Here is a 27,833-nt window from a genome sequence, read left to right on the forward strand (position 1 = left end):
TTAGTTACATTCAGATACACAAATTGACAATTCCCCTGATTGACTATGCCGCCCGACCAGTCCTTCTGCGGAGCTTTACAGCCGTGGGGTCCTTAAGAAACAGTAAGCCATTGATCTCCTTCTACTGATCAATCTGATGCTATTGTTTCGCAGCCCCAATACCCACAGAAGTATTCCCCGGGGTAATTGCAATATCCCTTTCTTGGATTTGATGCTGGACACATCGATGGGGGCCAATGTGCATAATGATGATGTAAAACTAGGAGATCTGGACAATATCTGAGTTTGAATTTCTTTCCTATCTACTTGGGTTAATATCTATTAAAAGGGTTGATGTGAAAATTGAGAATATCTTCCTGGTAATAACATAATCAGAATTACAATAACGATAACTTGCCAAGGAGGATGGAGTCCTGGTTTTGCACTTAACTCATAATTCCCTACCCTTCCCCTTTTAGCTTGTTGCCCTTTGTGTCTGCCCGGGGTGGTTGAGTCGGTACCTTTGGGGAGATTATCAATACCCAGTCGGGAATATTTCTGTATTATTCCACTTGGGATTGGGAAGAGCCTGGTTCTTTCCCCTTTGCCTTGCCCGCTGACTTGGCTGCTTCGAGCCGCGGGGATTACCATCTTCTTGGCAGCAGCGGTACTCTCCAGTGCATCCATTCCCTTTTCCCCTTCTAGCTTTATACTGCTCCCAGTTCTTATCCTTGACCGGGGATAAGTCACATGGGACTTCTCTCAGTTCTTTCCGACAACACTGGTTTACAATATGGGCAACAAAGGGGGCAGGTTCATTCAGGTGGAAACAAGAGTTCTCAGGGTTAAGCCCTTTTCTGTAAACCTTCCAGCTCCCTTGGATTTGAGCCTCACCCACTTATTCTCCAATTCCCTTAACTCTAATATGATTCTTGTTAATCCTCGCTCTAGCTCATAGCGGCTGGGGCAGATCCCAGTAGGTGGCTTTCTTTTGCAACAATGGACCCACCACCGTTCTTGGCAAGTTTTACAAACAGGGCACACAAAAGGATAACATTTCTTTACATACTATTCTATAATCATGAACCAAGGGGTAAGTGTCTCCTTTCTGTTCCCCTTCTTGGTCTATTTGGATTACCCACACTGAGTCCGTTAGTCCTTCTTCAAGGTGACCTTCAGGTTTCCGGGTTGGCTCGTTACTTTCCAATGGTCAGCCGTAGTGATCGGTCCTTTAACTCGGCTTGCGTGGGTCCATCCCTTCTCGGCGGTCCGAATTGCAGTCTCTGTGGTGAGTAAAACAACGAAGGGCCCTTCCCAACGAGGTGTTAAAGAATTTTCTTTCCACGATTTAATGAGTACTCTATCTCCAGGTTTAATCTTATGTATTGTCAGGTCTAACCGAGGTCTCTGAGTTAACAGCCCCTTTTCCCTCAATTCTCTCCTTCTGTTCATAATTTGCACAATATAGGCATTGATCTGAGAATCTTTCAAACAAGGGTGATCTACAGGGGCCTCCATGTCATAGGGCATTCCGAATAGCATTTCAAAAGGGGTTATCCCCACATCAGTGCGGGATTGAGTGCGGATATTTAATAGAGCCAAGGGCAAACACTTGACCCAAGACATCTTTGTTTCTAGCATTAATTTAGTTAACTGTTTCTTGATTTCCCCATTCATCCGCTCCACTCTCCCAGAACTTTGCGGGTGCCATGGGGTATGGTACTTCCACTGGGTCCCGAGGGCGGTGAGAACATCTTTTGCTATTTTTGAAGTGAAGTGGGGGCCTCTATCAGAATCTAAGATCTCTATCATCCCGTATCTAGGTATGATTTGTTCTAAAAGCATCTTAACCACCGCATGGGATGTTGCTCTGGCAGTGGGGAATGCTTCTACATAGTGTGTCAAGTGATCTATTAATACCAACAAGTACTTGTATCTCCCTATTTTGGGTAGTTCAGTAAAGTCCACTTGTATATGAGAGAAAGGTCTTTGTGCTAACTCTCTCCCACCCATTGGTCTCTCTCTTTGTTGCTGCTTGTTTACCTTTTGACAGGTCAGGCAGCGTTGGGTTACTTGTTTAGCCAGAGTATAGATTCCTATACACATGTATTTGATAGCAAACTGATCGACTAAGGCCTGGGTGCCCCAATGGGTTTTATCATGTATAGCCTGCAGGATTCTCATGGCTACTCCTTTCGGGAGTACTTCTCGACCATCGGGTAATACCCACTTGCCTTCCTCCTTTTCCCATATTCCCATTTGGTCTAATTTTTCTTTTTCTTGTACTGTGAATGTTAATAAATATTTCTTTGAGCCATGATACCAGCAATGTTTCTTTTGGGGGTTACCACAAACACATCTGATGGAATCATTTCCAAATATTTTTCCAACCTGACCAACGTGGTGTTGTTCCTAAATCATCCCCACAAGCAGAGCAATCCTCCCTTTGTGTAACCCCAAGCTTATGTTTTAAAGTCAGTAGCGCAGCTTTCTTGGCCTCTTGATCAGCTAAATTGTTTCCCCTAATGGAGGCTCCTATTCCTGTTTGATGGCCACGGACATGTACTACTGCTATCTTTTCTGGATATCTGAGGGCTTGTAAAACTCGTCGGATTAGCTCCTCATGTATTAACCCCTTTCCTTGTGAGTTAATTAATCCTCTCTCTTCCCAAATTTTACCGAAAGTGTGTACTACCCCATAAGCATATTTAGAATCAGTGTAGATGGTTCCGGATTTTCCTTTTAACAATTCTAATGCTCTGAGTACTGCATATAGTTCACATGCTTGTGCTGACCAGCTAGGGCTAAGGGGGCCAGATTCTATTATCCTGAAGGTTTTTCCATCCACCACAGCTTATCCAAATTTCCTCTTCCCCTCAACAACCCGAGAGGATCCATCCACATATAACCGGGCCCCTGAGGCTAGTTCTTCCTCTTCCAAATCTGGTCGTATTTTGGTTTGTTCCTCAATTTGTTGGAGGCAATCGTGTGCCAGTTCAGTAGTTGGTTCCCCATATAGGAATTGAGCAGGATTTTGTAAACTGGTAGTTTCTATAGTCAATTTAGGGGATGATATTAGGATGCCCTCATATTTTAGCACCCTGGCATCTGTTATCCATTTTTCAGCTTTTTGTTGCAAGACTCCCCGGATGTTATGAGGGGATAAGACCCGCAGCTCACTTCCAAAGGTTATTTTCCCTGCTTCTTCTACTAAGAGCGCAGCAGCTACTATTACTTGTAAGCAGGTGGGCCACCCTCTACTAACGGGGTCTAAAAGTTTTGAGAGATACGCCACTGGTTTTTTGTTCCCGGCCCAGTCCTGGGCCAGCACCCCATATGCAGTTCCCTCTTCCACATTAATAAATAGGAAGAATGGTCTTTTTAGGTCAGGGAGACTGAGGACTGGTGCATTTACCAATTCAACCTTTAGGGCCTTTAGTCGGTCCTCATCCTCAGGTGTCCACTTGAGTAATCCTTTCTTAGTTAATTTTTCATACAGAAATTTAACTTTTCCACTAAAGTTCACTATCCACTGTCGACAGTATCCAAAAAGTCCTAACAACTGCCGTATCTGTCTCTTATTCTGTGGGGCTTGTAATGAGATTATACCTTGGACCCTTTCAGCATCCAATTTCTTAGTTCCTTCGGTTAACATATGTCCCAAGTATTTAACTTCTTCCTCTACAAACTGTAGCTTAGACTTTGAAACTTTAAGTCCCTTTAAACTCAGGAAGTTTAGTAGCTTTATGCTTTCCTTTCTTACTATCTCCTCCTCCTTGCCTGCGATTAATAAATCATCTACATATTGTACCAAAGCTGTTCCTTCACCTAAGGAATAATCTGCCAATATTTGTTCTAATGCTTGTCCAAATAAATTAGGGGATTCTGTAAACCCCTGAGGGAGGACAGTCCATCTTAATTGTTGCTTTCGATGGGTATCCAGGTCTTCCCATTCAAAGGCAAAATAATCTCTGGAGGCTTCTTTAAGAGGGCAGGCCCAGAAGGCGTCTTTTAAGTCTATTACACTGTACCATTTATTTTCAGGGCCTAATTGACGTAAAAGTGTATATGGGTTAGCTACTACGGGAAATCTTTCAACAGTTATTTTATTAATTTCTCTTAAGTCATGAACTAGCCTATAACTACCATTTGGTTTCTTTACGGGTAAGATGGGTGTGTTAAAAGGAGACATACATGGTTCGAGGAGACCTTGTTTTAAGAGTCTCTCGATTTTGGGTTTTAACCCTTGCCTCCCTTCTTTAGACAGAGGGTATTGTTTTATTCTCACAGGTATTTCAGGGTCCCGGATGGTTACTTCAAAAGGTTCAATATTCAATCTTCCTACAGTATCGGGGGTGTACCACACTTCTGGATTGATTTCAGCTTCATCCACGGTCCTTAGGGGACACAGTTTTACGCTCAATTTCTCTTCTATTACTTCCACTCCTATTCCTAATTCAATCATCAAGTCCCGTCCGAGTAGATTATAATCCGCCTCGGGAACTAATAAAAAGGATCCCACCCCCAATTTAGAATCAGTCTCCAAAAGGACATCTTTTATCACAGGTACTCCAAAAGGCTCCCCTTTTGCCCCAATTACCTGTACTGTGTCAGATGAAATTTTACACCCCCGGGGAAGGGTCTGGACGGTTGATCTTTCCGCCCCCGAGTCCACAAGGAACTCGTATTCTTGCTCCTGGGGACCTATCTTTAGCTTTACCAGGGGCTCCGTTTTTTCTCTTGTCCCCAGGAGATAGAGCCCCTGACACCCCTAGTCTTCCTGAAACTGTTTTTCATCAGCCATCCTTTGTCGGCATTCCCGCCTAATGTGACCCCTCCTCCCACAGTAAAAGCAGGCAATTCCTCTCTCCTCCTTCCTCTTATCAATCCCATCAGTCTGCTTTGGAATTCGCTTATTTCCCCGCACGGCTGCCCCATTCTGTAAAGGGGGGTCAGTTTTCTGCCCTTCCCGAACTGCCGCTACCATCATCCTAACTTGCTTTTTATGAGTTTCATCCTCCCTCCTTACATAAACTTTCTGCGCCTCTCACAATAATTCATCCAATCCTCTTCCTTGCCAATCCTCCAATTTTTCTAACTTCTTCCGAATGTCCACCCACGAGTTCGCTACAAACTGTGTTTTTAGCAGGGCCTCCCCTACTGGGGCATCAGGGTCCACTCCAGAGTATAACTGAAGGATTTTTCTCAGTCTTTCCAACCATTCTGTGGGGTCTTCATCCTTTTTTTGCTGTTCTCGAAAAGCCCTGTGAATATTCTGTCCTCGAGGGACAGATCTTCTTATTCCTTGTATTATAATATTCCGCAAATCTACCATATGGGCTCTGTGTTGCGGATCCTGGTTGTTCCAGTCAGGGCGTTGCATAGGCCACTTGGTGTCTGTGAGGGGCCCTTGTTGGTGTTCATCATCCCATATTCTCATCCCTACATCTCTAATCATCCTCCTTTCCTCTGAGGTGAATAATATACCTAAAATAGATTGTATCTCATCCCAAGTATAAACGTTCGGACACAGAAATTGGTCTAATCTTTCGGCAACTCCAAGGGGGTCCTCTAAGAGATGTCCCATTTCCTTTTTGAATTCCCTCACATCTCCCGAGTTCAAGGGTACAGACACATATCCAACTCCTAAGATATGAGCGGGTTGCCCCGGTTGCCCTGCATTAGGGTTAGGGACCATCCCCATTCCTGCTTCTCGGAGTGGGAACAATCCCAATTCCTCCCGCCTTTTCCTAGTCTGGCTTCTAGTTACCCACTGGTTATTTCCCTGGAGCTCAGCGTTCATCCCATCCCCCTCTGAGTCATCTTTTGACGAGTCATTTTGTGCCAGGGCAGAGGGGTCAGGATGTTGTGGTGAATGTGGAAGCAGGGGTGGGTAAAGATTCCAGGGAGGAGAACGGGGGGGAGGGGTTGGTGGTAGAGGAGGTGATGGAGGGGGAGGAGGTATGTAGGGTGGAGGGGTGGAATCGGGTAGGTCTGTATCCTCTTTCACTCTTTTCTTTTTCTCCCTAGTACTAAGTGCAAACAACTTAGTGCGAGTTTCCCCCATTATCCAGAGGGAGGCGTACTCACTCTCCTCTAAGTTAAAGGGCTCTTTAGAATTCACGTAAATATTTAAAGCCTGACATATCCAATCCTCAAATGAGCCAAACACTGGCCAGTACAACTGGTCTCCTCTTATTTGTTTCCCTCCCCACACCTCTATGCAGTAGTGCACCATTTTCACCTTGTCCTTTCCTTTCCTGGTGGGGAAGGCGTCCCAACTTTTAATCATTAGTCCTAATGGGCTATCTGGAGGAATTTGGGGAAGCTTTACAGGGTTTCCCCCACCCATGGGACCAGAGGGCTTGCTTTTCCTCTGTCCCATATTCCGGAGTGCCTTCACACACACACACCTCCACGCTTCCCTCAATTCGTGGCCCAGCCCGTCGCCGGGTGTGGGAAACGCACTACTATGAGGTCCACACTAACGTCGTCTCACAGAGACGTCTCATTCATTACACTCCGGGATCCCAACCCCGACCGAGCGGGCCCCGCTCCCTCTGAACGGAGCAACCTCAGTAGCCCCGAAGGACCACTGAAAGGTACTTACACAGTCCTGTGTCTTCGCCCGGGACTTTGTGCACAAAGATTAAGGGGTTGCCGGCTATTCTTTGCTTGCCACCGAATTTGGGTTCGTCGGTAAGGGTCCCAGGAGGAGGACTCCTGACCGGGGCTCGCTGCCAAGGCAGCAAGGGCGCCTCCCCGGGAGGAGCTTCCAACGGATAGCCCTTATCTGAGTCACGGCACCAGATTGTTGTAAATTGAGGCGAATAATTTGTTCAGCCTTTCGAGGGTCAATAAGAAATTTATTGATTACAGCAAGCGATGGCAAGCAAACAGCGCTGGGTGCAGCCGGGGAGTCCCTGCTCCGCAAACGGCTCACACCGTTTCCCCCTCCCCAGAGTCTTTTTATACTCTCTTCCTTCCGTGTCCCTGGTATCTCTGGATGTACTCTGCGCTTGCGCCCTCTGTTGCTAGGGGGTCGTCTTCTACTCTCTGGTGGTCGCTGGAGGAAGGCTCCTCTCTTCTTCCTCGATGAAAGTCCACGACCCTGTAATGGTCTTTTCCATATAAGGTGATATGTTATATACATCTCAGCTCAAATCCTGTTACCTACACAAGGCTTCCCCTTTGGCTTCCTGTTATTTACACAAGGCTTTCCCCTTTTTGTCCTGATGAACGAAGAGTCTGTTCTAACTTATCACAGCACCAGTGCAAAGCTAGGGGAAGGGAACAAGCCAAATGAATCTGGGCTCAGCAGCGGGGGTGTCGCTGCTCTGCCCGCCGAGTCTGGGTCCTTTGGCCCGCCCACCGGGGCCAGGTCTTCCACCCTGCCCACTGTGGCTGGGTCCTACGGCCCACTGCCGCTGCTGGCCTTCTGAAAAAAAAAAAAAAAAGAAAAAAAAGAAAAAAAAAGGGGAAAGAGCTGCGTCTTCACTGACAGTTCAATGTGCTGGAAGGCCACGAGTCAGCTTCAGCCCTAGTGGCTGTGGCCATGGCATTCCAGAGATTTTCTCAGTACCTCTGAATTTGGTAACAGTTTTACACAGAAAAGGTAATCCTGCAAACCCTCCAGTTAGAGCTTGGCTATGGCCAGGTCCTTACTCTACCTGGATGAGGATGATTGACAATCAACCCAGATATTTTCTGCATCCAAAGGATTCAAGTCATTTTGGCTTGGCAATTTGACCACATATATATATGACAGCTGAGCCTACTTTCAAAGGAAGTTTGGAAAATCATGATCTGGACGTGATTTCCAACTCTGCTGATTTGAGGTTTATCAGCTGTTGCAGACTCTGGGATGACAGTGAGTGTTATAGTGCCTGATAATTATATAATGTCACATGTGTTATTGATCATGTACATTGTGAAAAACACCAATCACTTGTTTTTTAAAATCTTAAAAGTTTATTAGTAATAAAATAGTTATTAAAAAATAGTAATAAAATTAGAGTAATAAAAATTTGGACAATGAGGATTAAGACACTACGAGACAATAAAAAGCAAAGAATTACGGACGTCCGGATGCTCTCGGGCACTAAGCCACGAAAAGCATGCCTTGTGAACAAAGAATTAAACCTTAAAAGCAATAGTCTGTTGCATATTCATATATCTCATACATGATGCATAAATTCTGTCGAAACAAAGAACTCTGTCTGATCAGTGTCAACGTCTTCTTCTTAATCCTGTGGCGTCTTCAGGGCTGAGCGAGGCAGGAAGAAGTTAGTTTCTTCTGATAAGGGAGCCATAAATTCTTTTTCTCTGGAAGATTTAGATGTCCTGCGGCTGCTATCTTGATGCAAGTACCTAATTCCTTTCTTCCCACGTACATAGTTTCTATTTTAACTACAAAAGCTCTATTATAACTACAAAACTACATTTACCATACTAGTAAAACGTTAATACAGCACTTCTAATCAATATAACATAATACATATAGTATTCAATTTAATATTTGCGAAAAGCCAATCATAAAATATGCATTTTTCACAAGCATTCTCTGATTGATTTCTAAGTGTTGTTAGTAACTTTCTTCAGCTGTTCTCTATTTGAGGATTCAGCTGTTCTCTGTTTCAGGACCAAGAAGGACATTCAGGGATGTCAAAGATGAACATCTCCAGCTAATGAACCTTCTCCTGAAACTCAGCTGTTTGGACTTTAAAACAATGATCATTCATTGCATTGTTGTTTGGTTTTCTAATATTGTAAACCTTGTCTTAATGATATGATAGAAATAGATATTCTACAGGTAAAGAATCTCCCTGACCATTCGAAGTCAGCATCTGACTGACGTTCTAATTGACAACGAGCAAATTGCCAAGCTTGAGCTGTGTTTGTTCTCCTTTCTGCCAAGGGCCCTGCAGAGGACTACTAATGCCACCATTTTCTTTAAACACAAAAGGGTGAATTGTGGCCGCAGCTCTCTGGCCACAGAGAGCAGGCACGACTTTCCCAGGCATTGTCCTGGGGAAGGCTGTGAGAAGATCAGAGAAAAGAATGATAAACAATTCTTATCTTCACTTGCTGCACCTGTAGTTGTGAGCATGTGGAATGTGTTATGGAAATTTGTTTACCAAAGGGTGTTTTCTTAATTGGCCAGTGGTGATGGTGTTTTGGATTCAAGGACCAATCTAGTCTGACTGTATTGGACTGTCTGTAAGGGTGGTGAGTTTTTCTTAATAAGTATAGTATAGTATAATAAAGCAATTGATCAGCCTTCTGGAATCATGGAATCAGTGCTAATCATTACCGCGTCGGGGACCCTGTGCTACAATACATGCCTGTAGTTTGAACACTCTCTTCATGCTTTTTCATTAATTAAAGGGATATTTTAGTGTATTACAGTACATTACCATGGCTTTACCAAAAGAATTTTAGCTTAAGACTAAAGCATCTCTTCATTTTCTTTTTATCTGGGGCTTGGCTCTTTCTTTACTGATTTTCATGTCTTATGTTGTTCTCTATGTGTCTTCATTTTTTTTTTTCCTTACTCGAGAGAGCATTGATGTTTATAGGTTTCATCTGTGCACTAAAAGAGCTAATATCGTGCCTAGGGCCTGCGGAGGGCCATGTGATCTCTGCCGGGTGGTGGTTGGAGCTGTTTATGGTCGAAGATTCTTTGGGGCTACACTGGGGGGAATCTAGGATCTCAGCAGCCAGGCTAGGACTCAGCAGTAGCACGGTGCAGGCTGATGGCTTTCCCTCCCTTTGCCAGGTAGTGAAACAGAGATTTTTGGAGTTAAGTTAACAAAATGAATTTAGCATTTATAATTTAGCTTGTAGAGTTATGTATTGAATTTTAACCTTTTACTTAAGAAACCTCTGCCTGGTACAAAGGGCATAGGAAAATGCAAATTTCTGAAGCTTCTTGCATAAAGAACAATACCAGAAGAGGCAAAGAACCCAGATAAAGAAGCTCCTCTGTCTCCAAGCCTATCAAGACTGACAGACGTACTCAGATAAGCACCAAAGGACTGAAAGCGCACGCGCAGAGAGGAAAAGTTCAAAAGTTCAATCATGAGGAAGACCACAATCTTCAGCCTCAGGACCACCGAGAGACCCCCGTACAACCACCACAGCAAACCACGCGTGCCCAGAAGGGCGTGGACTTATTTAGCATGAGAGGCGAGGACAGGCGGGGCCAGGAGTTGAATATGCATGAAAAAGTTGTGCAATGTATTGCATATGGAACATCTTTGGGAATAAAGGTGTGGGTCAGACTGAGGCTCGGGGCACAAGATTTGGAGAGCTATCTCACTTGTGCCAGGTGCTGACATACATACCCACTTCAAAACTACCCCAGGTTATGGAGTCTATTTATTTATTCCGCGTATCGCTTCAGTAGTTTCTGGTGAAACTCAGTAGTGGCAGAATTTCAGTTGAGTTGTGGGCTGGCCTGGCCGCACTGGGGCGAAGTGGAGCGGGGGGACCCGGAGCTACTCCTGGGACCTGACGGGCCCCCACTTGGCCCGGGCCGGCGGCGGGGGCAGGCTTTAGTGTCAGCAAGATGTTAGCAGCCGCGTCCCGGCCCAGCTTTGGCCGGGGCCCCGCGGCCTCCCCACCTCCCGCCCGGCCACCGCTGGGGCCTGGCCTGGCCTAGCCAGGCCGTGTGGGCCGCGGCAGAGTGGGGCCAGTCTTACTGGCACCCAGTTACCTCTTCAAGGCTGGAAGCAAGGGAGCTATTATCGGGCTTTGTTCATCTTTAAATGTGTATATCACAGAGGTAGATTCAGCTCTTTTAAGTGGCTTAACAGGTTGCTAATGTTCAAAATTATTCACTGTTTGGTTTTGTCAGGCACGGAGGAAGTTCTTAGTAGGTCCTCATAGAGAATAACTTCTGTGGTTGACATTTTTCCCTCTTTACTACTGTGAAAAACACATTCACTCTCCCGTGAAAATTTAACAAGTTTAATAAAGGACAATAGGAGACAAGGACCTTAGAGCTAAGGTTATTATGGCCAGGTGCATCTCGGCACTCAGCCACACTGTTATCTTCAGCATACCCCTTAAATACCTTTTCCCTTATATCAGCCTGTTGCATATTCATAGACCCGTATGCATAGTAAACTTTTTCCCCAAACTAGTTTACACGTTCCAAGAATTGTTTAGCATGGGTCCTCCTTGAGTCTGCCTTTTTAGAGCATGCATATTCCTTGGTTGTGGTTTTAGTCCATTCTTATCACCTCCAGTTTTTGGGCCTTGGTCCACACTGTCTTCAGATGGTGAGTGCTGCTAGTTGGCATATCTGTAGCAGGTGTCTTCTTCATATGTTCATTGGATGTTATCCCATTCAAGCAGGCATTTTAGCACAAGCATAGCTATTTCACTACTATGTCTAAGCTTAATTAATAACAGAAATAAAAACTATATCAAAGTTACTTTAACAATACACATATGAATCCATTTTAATATTTGTGAAAAGTCAGTATTATAATATGTTTCTATAACACTACAAATCAATGCAAAACCAGCACAGCTTGCTTTAGCAAGGAAAAGACTGCTGCAGTGCAGTTGAAGGAGTGGGTTTGTGTGTGCTGTAACACAGAAATAGAACTTTGCATACAAAATTGATTTGTAGATGGCTGAAGAGTAGTTATATGGCCACAAGAATTAGAGTTTGCAAACAACTAATTAAATATTAATTCATAACTTTTTTTTTTTTTTTGCAAAGGGTACTGCCCGCAGAAAGAAGAAGGTTGTCCATAGAACAGCTACAGCAGATGACAAGAAACTTCAGTTTTCTTTGAAGAAACTGGGTGTCAACAATATTTCTGGAATCGAAGAGGTAATTGCTTGAAAGGGGAAAATGCTTTTCTATATAGAAATATAAAATGTATAAAACATAATTTCCTTTTAAGTAACATGTTAAACTTGCCTGTAAATTATCTAGAGGTGCTTAATTGAGCTTTAGGAACTTCAACTAGTTTCCTGTTAAACTGAAAAATCATGCTAAACTGCTTGAAATACTGGTTTTGGTTTTGTTTTCTCCCCTTGCAGGTAAATATGTTCACCAGCCAAGGAACAGTCATTCACTTCAATAACCCTAAAGTTCAGGCATCCCTGGCTGCTAACACTTTCACTATCACTGGTCATGCTGAGACAAAGCAGCTGACAGAAATGCTTCCTAGCATCTTAAATCAGCTTGGAGCTGACAGTTTGACTAGCCTGAGAAGATTGGCAGAAGCCCTACCCAAGCAATGTAAGTTAAAACTTGAATGCATTTCCTGCTGGCAGCTATGGGGCTTATTTGTATAGCTGCAGTGAAATTCAGTGCACTCTTACTGTCTGCAAGCATATTATAAAATGCTGAAGAAATGAGACACTTAAATCTTATTTATAGCTCAAATCCAACAATGAATATAACAGAATAAAGCAGAGGCACCTGTTTCTCAGCATATCTTGCAGCTGGTCCAGGACTAGAAAATTGTAGCCAGACTTGATTTCATGGTAGTTTACTACTTGCTGTGGCTACCATATTTTGGCATACTTAGTTCATTAAAGCTAGATAGAGTTACTCTGAGAAAGTTAGGTTTTAAAAGAAGGTATGTCTGTTTTGACACTTTTAATGGAAACATAAACAATAGGGAGAGGGACTTGAGGACAGACATCTTGCTACTGCTTTGTTCCCTCACAGGTGTGGTGAAGGCATTATTTCTTGCATGGGCTTTTTGATAGCTAAGAGGCATTTATATAGCATTTGTAAGGAAATATATTATAATTTCTGTGTGTGTAGAACAGTGTAGCGAACAGGACTGGCATGATCAGTAAGCTAGATACACCAATTTCATATTCTATCCTTAAATTAGTGAAAGAACCTGAACACTTTTTCTCCCTAAAACTATATGGGAAAAGTAGAGGAGGGACCTAAGTATCTGGTGTTTGGAAAAGGTGGTGCTGCTGCTGCTATAGAGTAAGAATTGGGAGCAGAAGACAGGCTTGTTGATACTGGGACTGATGCCTTAAGTTTTAGCATTTATGTTTTTCAGATCCTGTACTACATTAGTGTATAACTCTGAACTCCATATAGAGTGTTAGTAAGCTGTCTTCACATTTTTGTCAGACAAAACAATCCTTCCAGGCCTGAGAACCAAGGACACCCTCTGCCTCAGGCCCCAAAAAGTATAAACAAATGTGAATGGGGGGGGGGGGAGGGGGAAGCAAACCGGGGCATTATGATTTCATTACCTAAAGCTATAATTGGAGAACTAACCTCTGATATGGAAATAGACCAAACTTATATCTGTCTGAAAAAGTCATGACTGTTGTCCATATTGGGTGTAGTCTCTCCAAGGCTTTTGCACTGCCCAAGGTGTATCTATTGAAGGCCTTTAATAAATACCCACTTTATTCTTTTAACTCTGTCTAGCCTCTGTTCTAGGTAGCCACTACAAGGCATCAGGACCATATTTCATGTCCTGCATGTAGGGTTTTCCTACTTACTTTCTGCTTCTTGTGGCAGTTATGAACTTGATTGTTACGGTTTTTCTTTCTGTGCTTTGCTGCGAGCAAAGATAGACTCTATTCCTAAAGCTGATGATGCTTCTCTCCTCTCAACTTCCCACTGAAAAAAATTCTGCTAGAAGTAGTGTTCAGGAGGTGAGGTAAACTGCTTTCCCAATGAAGCTCAGGTCCCTCCTTCCTAGTGTCAGCTGTGTGGCTTCCTTGTGGTAGAAGTGGGGCTTGAAAGAAAGAAAACTTGAAGGATTTAAAATGAACCTGTTAAGATCTCTCTTCTTATAAAAAGGTGAGACAACTATTTATTTAAGGGAGGGGCTATTTATCAGGGAATGTATAATAGGACAAGGGGTAACAGTTTTAAACTGACAGAGGGCAAGTTTAGATTAGATATTAGGAGGAAATTCTTTATTCAGATGGTGGTGAGGCACTGGCATGGGTTGCTCAGAGAAGCTGTGGCTGCCCCATCCCTGGAAGTGTTCAAGGTGAGGTTGGACAGGGCTTGGAGCAACCTGGTCTAGTGAAAGATATCCCTGTTCATGTCAGGGGGGTGGAACATGGTGGTCTTTAAGATCCATTCCAACCTAAACTATTCTGTGTTTCTATGATTCATGTTAATTCCTCCCTGTTGTTTTGGATGCCACCTGTCCCAGGGACAAATGCTTGTAACAGATGCCTCAAATCAATGTGCCTGCCACTCTTCTGCTACAATTGTTCTTTTTTTTTCACTTCATCACATTTTTATATGTGGAATAATACTGTTCCAAATAATAGCTTTGCTATAGTTATGATAAAGTTGTACTTTTGTCTGGGAAAGGGTGGGGCTGTGTCTGACTTGACAAGAATGTTTGTCATGGTGTAAGTCATTGCTGCTGGGAAAGAATGGAGAAACTTGTTCAAGTCATACAACTCCTGTGGTTTGAATTAAGGCAGCAATCTGATATAAACATGACATAAATATCTCCCTGCTCTTTTATCTCTGAGGGCAGTTTCCTAAGGAATCCCACGCAATAGTGCTCTAAATGGCTGAAAGTTTGCCTCTATGAGGTTTAGGGTCCTAACTACTGTTTTACCCATCCAGTACCCCTCAAAATTAAGAATTCTATCCAGGCATTATGGCTGCAGCCCAGGATGCCTCCAATCTTGACCTCTCCAATAAGTTAGAGTGTTGCATCCCGGGTTGCATTCAGATTAGGGGTTCTGATATGTGTTAGTTAGCCGGTTCTGTGTACCCCTTTGTACACCCCTGTTCCCCCCGTGATGGTTCGCTCCAGGCTGCCTGCCATTGGAGCTTCTCCACATCACTCCAGTAACCACTCCCCATTCTTTCCTGAAACTTCCCTGTCAGTTACCCCATCCCCGCGTCCCCGTCCGTCCCAGAGCCCCGTGTCCGCCCCTGTCGCGTCCCCATTGGTCGCCGTGGTCCACGTCACCGCCACGGCGCCTGTCCCCATTGAGCGGGAGGGCTTCTGCCCTCCTCGTCCCGCCCCCCTATAAAATCCCATGCCTCCCCAGTCCCAGGGCCATTTTGTCCACGCGGCGCTGGGAGTGGGTCACACTTCTCCGTCTCAGCTCTACGCAACAATAAAAGCTCTCCAGCTGACCACGCGGACCAAGTGGACAATTCCTTTGCCTCTTTGTCTCGCCCCTCGTGCACGGCAGCAGAGGCGGCCAGCCCCACCCCGGCACGTGGAAAGCAGAAGCGCCTGGGAATTGCGACAGCCCTGGTCCCGCCGAGAAGCAGCGCCTTAGCCGGGCTCTCCAGAGCTGCCTGGGACCGGGGAAAAACAACGCAGAGCCGCATTAGAGAGACTTTAGAATCATAGAATCATCAAGGTTGGAAGAGACCTTTTAAGATCAAGTCCAACTGTCAAGCCAGCACTACCATTGTAACCCCTAAACCATATCACCCAGCACCAGATCCAGATGCCTCTTAAACACCTCCAGGGATGGTGATTCTACCACCTTCCTGGGCAACCTATTCCAATGCCTGACCACCCTAACAGTAATTTTTTTTTTTTTCTAATATCTAATCTGAATCTCATGTCTCAGGTTAAGGCCATAAGTTCTTCTGCATTAGTGAGCAACAGGTCCAGCAGTGCCTCTCCTCTGGTTGGGCTCTTCATCACCTGTACTAGGAAGTTGTCCTCAAAGCACTTGTATTGGGTCTGGCTGACACGGAGTCAACTTTCCCCATAGCAGCCCTCACAGTGCTGTGTATTGCTAGCTAGAAAGGTGTTGATCACATACCAGTGCTTTGTCATTGAGGCTGTCTCTCCAACAATACCCCCTCTTCACCCCCCAAGAACAGTAGGCTGGTGGTGGGCAAATATCTTTGGAAGGGACATAGCCAGGATAGCTGATCCCAACTGACCAAAAGGATATTAACATCTGTTCAGCAATAAAAGTTAAGAGAAAGGAGGAGGAAGGAGGGGACATTCATTATTAAGATATTTGTCTCCTGGAGCAACTGCTACACATACTGAAGCCTTTGTCCCAGGAAGTGGTCAGACATTGCATGTTGATGGGAAGTAGAGAATAAATCTTTTGTCTTCCTTTGCTTTCGCATGTGGCCTTTGCTTTTGCTTTATTAACCTGCCTTTATCTTGACCCATGAGTTTTGTTCCATCTTATTTTCTTCTCTCTCAGGTCCTGCTGAAGAGGGAAGTGATAGAGCAGCTTGGTGGGCACTTGGTGTCTGGCCACAGTCAACTCACTTCATCACACCACTAATTTCTCGGACTGCTTGCAATTCACTATGACATTTTTCCAGCAGATATCTGGGTGGTTAAAGATCCCTATCAGGATCAGGGCATGTGAGCATGATGCTTCCTGCTGTTGCCTTTTTCTCAAACTGGAAATGAAACTCAAGATATTTTTAGTAAGGAGGTAATATAAAAGGGGATCTTTATTTGAAGGCTGCAGTTGAAACACAAAGTTTCCTTTCTTGACTTAGTCTCTAATTTTCACCCATAAGCTTTCGACCTGCGTATTGCTGTTCTTCAAAGATCACTTCATGCAATCAATCCTGGTTTTGGCATAGACAGCAACTCCCCCACCACTCCTTCCTTGTCCGTCCCTTCTGAATCGTTTATAGCCATCAATCATGGCACTCTAATCATGCAATTCATCCCACCAAATTTCTGTGATAGCAATCAGGTCATGGTTTTCCATCTGGGCAGCTGTTCCCAGCTCCTCCTGTTTGTTTTCCATGCTGCATACACAAGTATAGAGGCATTTCAGCTGGGCTGTCAGCCACGTCCCCTTTTTAGAGGAGCTCACCCTAATTCCCTTGAGGCAATTCACAGGTGTTTTCTGTTTATTCCTCATGCCTTGGCAGCCCCTGGCTCTTCTCAAGTGCTTAGAAAACCATGTCCTTCCTCCAATAAATCTAGTTTAAAGTTCTGTTTATAAGTCCAGCTGGCTTATTACTCAGGACACTCTTGCCCTGCTTGGTTACTTGAGCCCCATGAAAATTAATTTATTCCCCTTCTGGCTGACTTGCACCTTTTAATGTTAGGCATCAGGAGATGGTGCAGTTCTTTCTGGTTTAGGGAAGTTTCTGAGTAGTGTAAAACCATTATAGCTAGCTCATGCAGTCAGGGTTTGCAATTAGCATATGTTGGGGGTGGCATTTGGATAAACAGTCCCCATGCACATCTGCAGCATTTCATGCTCCAGTAATTCCTACCCAAGAGTGATAGCCTTAAAGATGTTTTATGTGTGTTTTTACTGTTGGTAGAAGCTGGAGTAGCCTACAGGTTCCAGGATTCACTGAGTCCTCTTCTTCCACCAGCATACAAAATTCAGACTTCCTTAGATGTGACCTCGTGCACATCTACACTGGTGTCTAGGCAGACCTCTGTCAGGAACTGTAAACTAGATGGATTATCATTCTGCTTTAGTGTGTCAGCCTGCTCACATTTGTAGAATAGACAGACCCTCTACTCCCATTATATTTGCTCCATGTATAAAGCATTGAAATTATTTGTACCTTGTAAATTAGACACTGATTTGTTTCAAAACATGGAATGGCTTTTACCTTTTCTTTTTCAGTTATGTCTCACTTCTGTAGCTTTCTATTCTCATTAAGAAATAGAGTATATTTGATAAACTATGTTAGCAGACTGTAAGTTAAATTCCAAGGGGGACTTGTGGCTTCAAAAATATATATATTAATGCACAAAAATGCACCAGTATATTTTCTAGGAGAATGCACATCTACCTGAAACCTTGTCATTTTATGTAAGCAAAGAAACATAACACTTTTAAATAAAAGCCTTTTTGGATACAGTGGGAATGTTATTATGCCTGTTAATGATAGACATCATACCACATATGCAGACTAGCTAGGCAAGTTGCTTTTGTGGTGCATTTTTGGAAGCAACTGTTCTTTGAGCCCTTTAGGTTATAATGCTTAAGATAAGCTAGGTGTATCTTAATGACAACAAATGCAGTTGCAGGGATTTATAGGGTTTAACCATAGCTTGCCCATTTTCCAACTGTGCTAAAAGCCTGGCTAAATGCTGCCACATTAAGCTTGCCTGCAGATTGCTGTGGTGGGTTGACTTTGGCTGGCTGTCATGTACCCATCAAGATGTACTCTCAATCCCATCCATCAGCAAGATGAGGAGAAGATACAATAAAAGACTGGTGGGTTGAGATAAGGACAGGGAGAGATCACTCACCAATTGCCATCATGGCCAAAACAGACTCAACTTGGGTAAATTAATTGAATGTATTACCAATCAAATTGGAGTAGGATAATAAGAAATAATAACAAATCTTAAAACCTCTTCCCCCCACCCTTCCCTTCTTCCTGGGCTTAACTTCACTCCCAACTCTTCTATCCTCTACCCCTGAGTGACATAGGGGAACGGGGAATGAGGGTTGTGGTCAGTTCCTAATGCTGTGTCTCTACCACTCCTTTCTCCTCACTCTTCCCCTGCCCCAGCATCCCTTCCATGGGCTACAGTCCTTCAGGAACAGGCTTTTCCAGCATGGTTCCCCCATAGGGTCACAGGTCCTGCCAGCAAACCTGCTCCAGCATGGGATACTCTCTTTGCAGATCCTGCCAGGAGCCTGCTCCAGCACAGGCTTTTCACAGGGTCACAGCTTTCTTCAGGCATTTACCTGCTTTGGTGTGGGGTTCTCCACAGGCTGCAGGTAGATCTCTGCTCCACCATGGACCTCCATGGGTCACTGACAGTGGTGACCTTGTCCTTAAGCCCTTTCAGAACAAAGTTTATGCATTCATCTATTTTCATTCTCTAGAAATCAGGATGCAGCAATTTCAGAAGTCTAGTATAAACCCATCTCTTTGCTCATGTTTTTCTTGAAAATGGAGAAGGATTAATTAGGATTAAATGGCGGTTGTGGGCTAAGCTGTCTCATATTCTCAAGGTAGTACAGTGAAGAATAGCAGTAAAAGTAGTGGCACGAGCACCCCAGGACTTGAGATATCTCTTCTTAGCATTATACTGCTTCAGTTTCACAGATGCTCATTGGTCTACTACAGTGGACAGGGTTAAGTCTCACTAGCACTGGCAAATACAATGGGAATAGTTAAGAAATTACTGAGTCAGTAGAGATGTGGACCAGGACATGTGGTTACCTTAACCACTGAAGTATAAAATTGTGTATCCAGTTCCATATTCCTCTGGCTTTGCCAAGGAACAATATCTTTTATTGTCTCTTCTTGGTATTACCATTATCAAGGATGGGAAGTGCCTTGGCTTGTCGAGCCCCTGCAGCTGAACCAAATAGCGGCAACTGTGGTGTTTCACCCCAGAGACACATTTGGCTAGCTGGATGCTGCAGCTGGGCGCATGGAGACAAGTCCAGGCATGCCGGAGCTCTGGTGGCGGCAGAATGGAGCTTCCTCTCATAGAGGGTCCGCTCCCTCAGTTTCCCTCTGCTGGAGAGGCTTTTAAGGCTAGAGTGAAGGAAAGGAGTCGGTTCTGATGGAGAGTTTTAATCCAGAGCTTTTATTCTGGCCCACAGACTTCTGAAGCCAGCAACGGCTCCAAGCAGAACTCCCGGACCACCTGGTTGCTCTCCCTTTTACCTCGGGGAGGGGAGGAGGGGAGGGATAGGGAGCCCACCAACCAGGTATGGAAGAGGAGGTCTCAAGGGACAAAGGACACCTGGATGGCCCAAAGACCCCTGGGGGTAGAGGGCATCTTTTGAATCTGCCCAATCACTCGACGCCCTTCTGGCATTCCAGGAGTGACAGACAGTGCAGGGATCAGGGTGGGGAAAGGAGGGGTGACTGACACACCTAAGAGGAAATCTTCAGGGGAGAAACTGGGGTTCAGGGGTAAACCATGAAATCACACTGCAACATCTCCCCCTTGTTTGGTTTAAAATGAAGAGGACTGGGTTTGGGGGGCAGAATGCCTGCAAAACCACGGTTGGTAAGTTGGTTCCTCTCCTTCAGGAGGGTCAGTATTTTCAACTGAGGCTTCCAGGTCATCCATTGGAGCACTAGGGGCTTCCAAATGGTAGATTTCAGGAGGGGAAGATGAGCTTGAAATTAACTTGCAAACCATGCGCCTGATTAGCCCAAAAACAATGCTAACAACAACAATAACAATAACTAGAAGAAACAGTACTAAAACCACAGTTTTCAGAATAGATCCCAACCAGCCTGAGAGTCCCCAGCCCTTGAACAGTCCACTCAGCCAGTCGTCTGTTTCTTTCTTGAGGTCGTTCACCATGGTTTTCACTTTGTCAATCGTGGCATGGACGTTCTCTGCTTTCGATGACAAGTTGAGGCAGTGTCCTGGCTTGTAAGATAAGCATATATTCTATTTGACATCTGTTGGGCAGTTTTCTTATCTTTTCCAAGAACAATGTCTCCCTCCGGGGAGATATCTTCGGTTAATGTGCCATTGAATGGCTCACTGCATGACTGAGAAAAGGGTGAGGCTCCAGAACACCTACAATACATTGATGATATCATTGTGTGGGGGAGCACAGCAGCAAAAGTGTTTGAAAGAGGCGAGAGGATCATCCAGATACTGCTAGAAGCTGGCTTCGCCATCAAGAAGAGCAAAGTCAAGGGACCTGCCCGAGAGATCCAGTTCCTGGGAGTGAAATAGCAAGATAGATGGCTCCAGATTCCCAATGAAGTCATCAACAAGATCACGGCGATGTCTCCACCAACCAGCAAAAAGGAAACACAAGCTTTCCTAGGTGCCATAGGTTTTTGGAGAATGCACATTCCTGAGTATAGCCAGATTGTGAGCCCTCTTTACCTGGTTACCCGCAAGAAGAACAATTTCCACTGGGGCCCTGAGCAGCAACAAGCATTCACCCAGATCAAGCAGGAGATCGCTCATGCTGTAGCCCTTGGCCCAGTCAGGACGGGACCAGAAGTCAAGAATGTGCTCTACTCTGCAGCCAGGAACAATGGTTTGTCCTGGAGCCTTTGGCAGAAGGTGCCTGGGGAGACTCGAGGCCGATCACTGGGATTCTGGAGCCGAAGTTACAGAGGGTCTGAAGCCAACTACACCCCACAGAGAAGGAAATCTTGGCTGCCTACAAAGGAGTTCAAGCCGCCTCGGAGGTGACTGGCACAGAAGCACAACTCCTCCTGGCACCCTCACTCCCGGTGCTGGGGTGGATGTTCAAAGGAAAGGTTCCTACTACCCACCATGCCACTGACGCCACATGGAGCAAACGGATTGCCCTCATCACCCAGCGCGCCTGTATTGGAAACCTGAATCACCCTGGGATTTTAGAGATAATTACGAACTGGCCGGAAGGTGAAAACTTTGGTCTCACTGACGACGAGGAGCAGGTACAAGCAACAAGTGCTGAAGAAGCTCCGCCATATAACCAACTACCAGCAGAAGAAACACGCTATGCTCTTTTCACTGACGGTTCCTGTCGCATCATAGGGATGAACCGGAAGTGGAAAGCAGCCGTATGGAGCCCCACACGACAAGTTGCACAAGCTACCGAAGGAGAAGGTGGATCGAGCCAACTCACTGAACTCAAGGCCGTTCAGCTGGCCCTGGACATTGCTGAAAGGGAGAAGTGGCCAAAGCTCTACCTTTATACCGATTCGTGGATGGTAGCCAATGCTCTGTGGGACTGGCTGGGAAGGTGGAGAAAGGCCAACTGGCAACGTAGAGGAAAACCAATCTTGGCTGCTGATATATGGAAAGACATTGCCTCTCGGGTGGAGAAACTAATGGTGAAAGTCCGTCATGTAGATGCCCATGTCCCCAAATGTCGGGCTAATGAGGAGCACCGAAACAACGAGCAGGTAGATCAGGCAGCAAGAATAGAGGTGTCAAAGATAGACTTAGATTGGCACCATAAGGGGGAGTTGTTCCTGGCTCGATGGGCTCACGATGCCTCAGGGCAGAGATGCCACCTACAAGTGGGCACGAGACCGAGGGGTGGATCTAACCATGGACAGCATTTCTCAGGTTGTCCATGACTGTGAGATGTGTGCTGCCATCAAACAGGCCAAGCGGGTGAAGCCCCTGTGGTATGGTGGATGGTGGTCCAAGTACAAGTATGGGGAGGCCTGGCAGATTGACTACATCACACTGCCTCAGACATGCCAAGGCAAGCGCTACGTGCTGACCATGGTGGAAGCCACCACTGGATGGCTGGAGACCTACCCTGTGCCTCATGCCACTGCCCAGAACACCATCTTAGGCCTGGAAAAGCAAGTCCTGTGGAGACATGGCACACCTGAGAGAATTGAATCTGACAACAACACCCATTTCAAGAACAGCCTTATCAACACCTGGGCCAGAGAACATGGTATCGAATGGATATATCATATTCCCTATCATGCTCCAGCTGCCGGCAAAATTGAACGGTGCAATGGACTCCTTAAGACTACCCTGAAGGCACTTGGTGGGGGAACATTTAGAAACTGGAAATGAACCTGGCAAAAGCAACCTGGATGGTCAACACCCAAGGGTCCATCAATCGAGCTGGTCCTGCCCAGTCAGAACCCTTGCACACAGTAGATGGAGATAAAGTCCCTGTGGTACATATGGAAGGTATTTTAGGAAAAACTGTTTGGATTAATCCCACCTCAGGCAAAGACCAACCCATCCGTGGGATTGTTTTTGCTCAAGGACCTGGTTACACTTGGTGGGTAATGCAGAAAGATGGGGAAACCCATTGTGTACCACAGGGAAACCTAGTCTTAAGTGAGAACTGGGTGTAAAATTTCATTGTGATGCAGATGGAAATAGAATAAGGGGTGGATAATGTCCTGGCTTGTAAGATAAGCATATATTCTATTTGCCATCTGTTGGGCAGTTTTCTTATCTTTTCCAAGAACAATGTCTCCCTCCGGGGAGATATCTTCTGTTAATGTGCCATTGAATGGCTCACTGCATGACTGAGAAAGTTACATCATCCTATTGTGAGATGCTCCACCCAGAGGGAGGAGCCAAGCATCCCTACCTGCATAAAATCAGCATTTCTTGAGACAGCAACTCAGCCTATTCACTGGATTCCCAGAGGAAGACCAGGCCCATCTACTTTATCACCAGACCTTCAGAGAAAACTACACCCTTCTACTGGATCATCGCTTCAACTCCTCAGGGTGTCAGGTTTATGACTCTATCAGTAGTTTTGTTTGTACTAATTACATTTTTTTTTTAAATTTAGGTTTTTTCCTAGTAAAGAACTGTTATTCCCATTCCCATATCTTTGCCTGAGAGCCTTTTTATTTTGAAATTGTGGTAATTTGGAGGGAGGGGGTTTACCTTTTCCATTTCACGGGAGGCCCTTGCCTTCCTTCACAGACTCTTGTCTTTTCAAACGAAGACAGGCAGCAGAGACCTTCAAATTCTTCACAGCGATGTTTGTACAGGAGGAGCAGATAGTCTATGGCCGCCCTGTTTTGAATGGTGGCTTGCCTGGCAATTTCCTCGTCTGATAAGAGGTCACGCAGGGCAGCAGAAATGAGGTTTGCATGTTTTGCAACTCAACTTTCCAATCGGTCTAATTGTCCCATGCTTTTTGCTGCCGAGATCCACAGCAGAAGGACTGTAATTGCGGTGGCCTTAAATATGGAGCAGTGAACAATTTCCGAATTACAGTCTGGGTCTAATTGCCTTAGGTCCCTTTTTTGGATAGCTAATTTATGTGTATTGTTTTTTATTTGCCAATGCATTAGCTTTGTTCGATTTGGGGTAAACAGGCTCAGCTTGCCAAAGGTGCATGGACCTCTGAGCAGACAAGGGGGGAGGCCTGCCCATGTTCTGTCTCCACATATTAAAAACACACCTTTTGGGAGCCCACGGGACTTATAATCATCATGTTATAGGTAAAAATGATCAAGCCAAATTAATAATTAATAAAATAGATTTTTATTTCGTGACTGAGATTCGGTCTTAGATAGCCTCAATCAAAAGGACAGTGCCAAGCCCGGGATCGGCGCTGGGTGAACACTGATCCGACCTCTACCGCATCAGATCCCCTCTGTTCACGAATGCTGTCTCTGTCCAGTCAGTTTTTATACAGTTTTTTTCTGCCTGAGGCAGAGGTTCTCCTATTCTTCTCTTTGCTTTACATATTCATGGGGTCTCCTTTTCTCTGTGCTGGGCTGGACAAAGCTGTTTCTGGGAAGTGATGAATGCTGATGTTGAGTTATGGGAACCTGGTATTGAGATGCATGTTCCTGACGATGCTCCTGACGACTCTGACTATCTTGATCATAGATATCTCCCGTGTATTCATCGCTGGGTGTCTCCTGGATGGTCCAGGAAAGGGCCCATCTCCACACAGAGCCACGCTTTTTCGTTTGTAAATGAGGTCTTTCTGCTTGCTGCCATCTGTGGTTTCGCAACCTTTCCCCGGCTGCGGCTTGTGGTTTAATACTTTAAGAATTTTTCGTACAAGCACCATTTATTACATAGATATATTTTACATAAGCACAAATTATTCCATAACATATATTACAATCATTTGACGAGTGCATGACTAGGACTGAATTTTTGCACCAGTTTTTGTCTGTGTAGTGTGGGTTGCTAGGGTGAGGATAGGTGTTCTGTTCAACTTCATAATGTGGTAACCGGGGATTAAATTTAAAGTGAATGCAAAAAGTAGCATTCATGGAGCCCAAGAGATGGAATTCTTGTGGCTCCCTTTTTGGCATCATTAACTGTCTTGCCCACTCCTGCCAAAACAGTAGAGGATTGTTAGCAGGGTAGCGACCAGGAGGAGGTGTGAGTGAGTTAACTTTATTTAAAGCATTCCACATTTCGTTTGGGAACTCTGTGGATTTAAAAGGAACTCCCACCAGGCAAGTTGACAGGGGGTCAGAGGCTGCTGCTGTGGAGAGACAGATGTGATGCTGTCCAAGGGCTTTGGTCAAGGTGGTCCATATGTTTGCTTTGGGTTGAGGGACTATCCAGGAGATCGCTGGTGGAATGATCGCGAGTAGGACAAGGAGCAGACTCGGTCTCATGGTGTCTCAAGACTGCACACGAACAGCGGGATCTAAACCGGTAAAAGGAAAATTAAGACAGAAATATATTACAAACTATTCCAGATAGGAGGTGTAAATGGAATTTCTTCCAAGGAACATGTGCGGCATCTCCTCCAGGCAGCATTAGAAACCTGGGGCGCTTCTGTAGACTTCCCTGAGACCTTGGGGACGTAGGGCCTTACCCATTTGGATGGAACCCACTTTAAACCAGAGGGGGTGGACACGCCGGCATATCCACACCCCCATGTAACTAATTTGTAAGGTCCCACTGTCTTCCAAGTCTCAGGGTCCTTTACTAAGACTGGAGGCTTTTCTTTCACTGACATCTGACTGTTCCCCCCAAAGTTGTGTACGATGGGCAGATTCAGGTTGTCAAAAGAACATTTCAGAAAATTAATTGTGAACAGTGTTCTGGACAACCGGATGTGCCCACCCAACTCGGTGCAGTCGGTGTCCTGGTCCGGCGGGGTCTTCACCTAAATAGGACTCGTCAGGGCAGGAGGAGCTACCCTATTCTCCCTCTCGGAAGATCTGGCTCATCAAAAAGGAGCTGCGCTTCCCAGAGGCTCAGGACATCCACGAGTCTTCAATGGAATAAATTCCAAAGTCTCTGTTGGAGAGCTATGTCCTCAAAGCTCTGCCAGTGAACGCCAAGCTGCCATAAAGTCTCTCCGTGGTCTTGTGAGGCTCCGAGAGCTCCACTGTTGAGGAGGGGAGGAGGGAAGGGATAGGGAGCCCACCAACCAGGTATGGGAGAGGAGGTCTCAAGGGACAAAGGACACCTGGATGGCCCAATGGCTCCTGGGGGTAGAGGGAATATTTTGAATCTGCCCAATCACTCGATGCTCTTCTGGCATTTCAGGAGTGACAGACAGTGCTTGGCAGGGGTCAGGGTGGGGAAAGGAGGGGTGACTGACACGCCTAAGAGGAAATCTTCAGGGGAGAAACTGGGGTTCAGGGGTAAACCATGAAATCACACTGCAACAGTCTCTAGTCATGTGTCTACTTGCAGCTTCACAATTGCACCCTAGTTTTCGTGAAGGCCCAGGATCATAAGATCCTAAGATTTCCTTATAACTTACTAATGTTGTAAAATATGTAAGCCTCAAGAACCACTGAGTAATCAATAAACCAAGCTGCTTTTAAGGGAAATTGGTAAAATCAGTCTCTGTGCTTTTAGCTGAAAAATATTACCATGCAGGGCACTCTATATATCTAGTACCAAGATGGTGAGTAGTAAACTTGTTTGGCATGGATCTTCTCATTTTTCAGCTGGTCTGTTTGAGCATTATTAGTAGCATATAATTAGTTGTAGATTTTTATTTAGCAGGGGAACTGGATAGAGAATTGAAATTTAGCTCAGACTCTTTGATAATATTTTCAAAAAGCAAAGCACCTTTGTTATCAAGATGCTTATGGTGAGCTTGACTGATGCTTTTGAACTGCTTGGTCTTGCAGCTCTGGATGGAAAAGCACCACTCGCTACTGGTGGTGATGATGATGACGATGATGAAGTTCCAGGTAAGAACAAGCATGCAGTGGAGGAAAAGGAAGTGAATTTTGCTGAGACATAATATATGCAGTATAAGATTGGGCCAAGGACAGTAAGAGTATTGACTGGTCATTCCTTTCAGTACCTGAAGGGAGGCTGCAAGAGAGCTGGAGAGGGACTTTTTACAAGGGCATGGAGTGACAGGATAAGGGAGGATGGCTTTAAACTGAAAGAGGGTAGATATGCATTAGATATTAATTAGATACTATTTAGATATTGTCCCTCTGTACTTGGCACTGGTGAGGCCGCACCTTGAATACTGTGTCCGGTTTTGGAGCCCTCCAAGAAAGACTTCGAGGTGCTGGAGGGTGTCCAGAGGAACTGTGGCTGCCCCATCCCTGGAAGTGTTCAAATCCAGGTTGGAAGGGGCTTAGTCTAGTAAAAGGTGTCCCTGCCCATGTCTGGGTTGGAATTAAATGATCTTTAAGGTCCCTTCCAACTCAGGCCATTCTGTGATTCTTTTATAGAATTTCTGTGAGTATTGTTTTCAGATACCATAAGAGACTTAGATGGATCATTGGTTTGAGCTAGCATTTTTGTCCCATGTAGGAATAATAGCTATATCTAAGATAATTATTTAATAGTCAATAAGAAGAGTACTAAGAAACTGCCTTTTCAGTATCACTGCTCTGTTGTGGATATGGTGAAGTTAAATGCTCCTAAAATTGTGCTTTATAATTAACTATTTCAAACTTAGTTGTTTGAACAAGAAAAATGAACCATGAAACTCCTAAATGTTGTTTGGTTTGTATTTTATAAGCGGTTTTTGTTTAGTTTTTTTTGCCATGTAACCACTTAATATGACCTGGAACTTTTTTTTTGGGGGGGGGGGGTAGGGGGGGAGGGAGGGGATGCAAGGGAACTGGCAAAGCTGAAGTAGGTCAGACTTGAATTTCAACATTTTTATTTTTCTAGATCTTGTTGAAAACTTTGATGAAGCTTCAAAGAATGAGGCAAACTGAACTAAGTGACACTTTGTGAATAAAATTAAAACTTGAAAAAGCTACATGGAGCTGCTATTTTATATTGTGACTGCTTTTATTTGATTTCATTTTTATTTCCTGATGAGGGCTCAAGATGTGTAATATTTGGAAACTCCTGAACCTGCAGCTCTTATTCAGTTATTGCTTGTACACAGTATTGTTTCTGTGGCCTAGTTTAACAAGCCTATGCTTCGAAATAAGTCAGATTGCTAATCAATCTCTACCTAGACACAAATTTTGAGCAACTTGTCTACAAGCAAAACCCCATCTTTAATGAACTTTGCCATACAATAAAGAATATAAAATGAACTTTCTGGTGTGGCTTTTT

At 44.8% G+C, this 27,833-nt stretch overlaps 1 protein-coding gene across 1 annotated transcript in view; it reads left to right on the plus strand.

Moving 5' to 3' along the window:
- LOC128822719 (transcription factor BTF3-like) overlaps window positions 1-27,810 on the plus strand; it is a 53,091-nt gene extending 25,281 nt beyond the window's left edge. Inside the window, exons 3-6 of the mRNA XM_054004532.1 lie at window positions 11,714-11,827; window positions 12,040-12,241; window positions 26,429-26,491; window positions 27,438-27,810. Of these exons, the coding sequence (XP_053860507.1) occupies window positions 11,714-11,827; window positions 12,040-12,241; window positions 26,429-26,491; window positions 27,438-27,484 (426 nt within the window). The 3' untranslated portion in view covers window positions 27,485-27,810. The remainder of the gene's footprint in view (window positions 1-11,713; window positions 11,828-12,039; window positions 12,242-26,428; window positions 26,492-27,437) is intronic.
- Window positions 27,811-27,833: the final 23 nt, after the last annotated feature.

This window comes from Vidua macroura (genome assembly GCF_024509145.1).
Source record: "Vidua macroura isolate BioBank_ID:100142 chromosome W unlocalized genomic scaffold, ASM2450914v1 whyW_random_scaffold_30, whole genome shotgun sequence".
Taxonomy (NCBI): domain Eukaryota; kingdom Metazoa; phylum Chordata; class Aves; order Passeriformes; family Viduidae; genus Vidua; species Vidua macroura.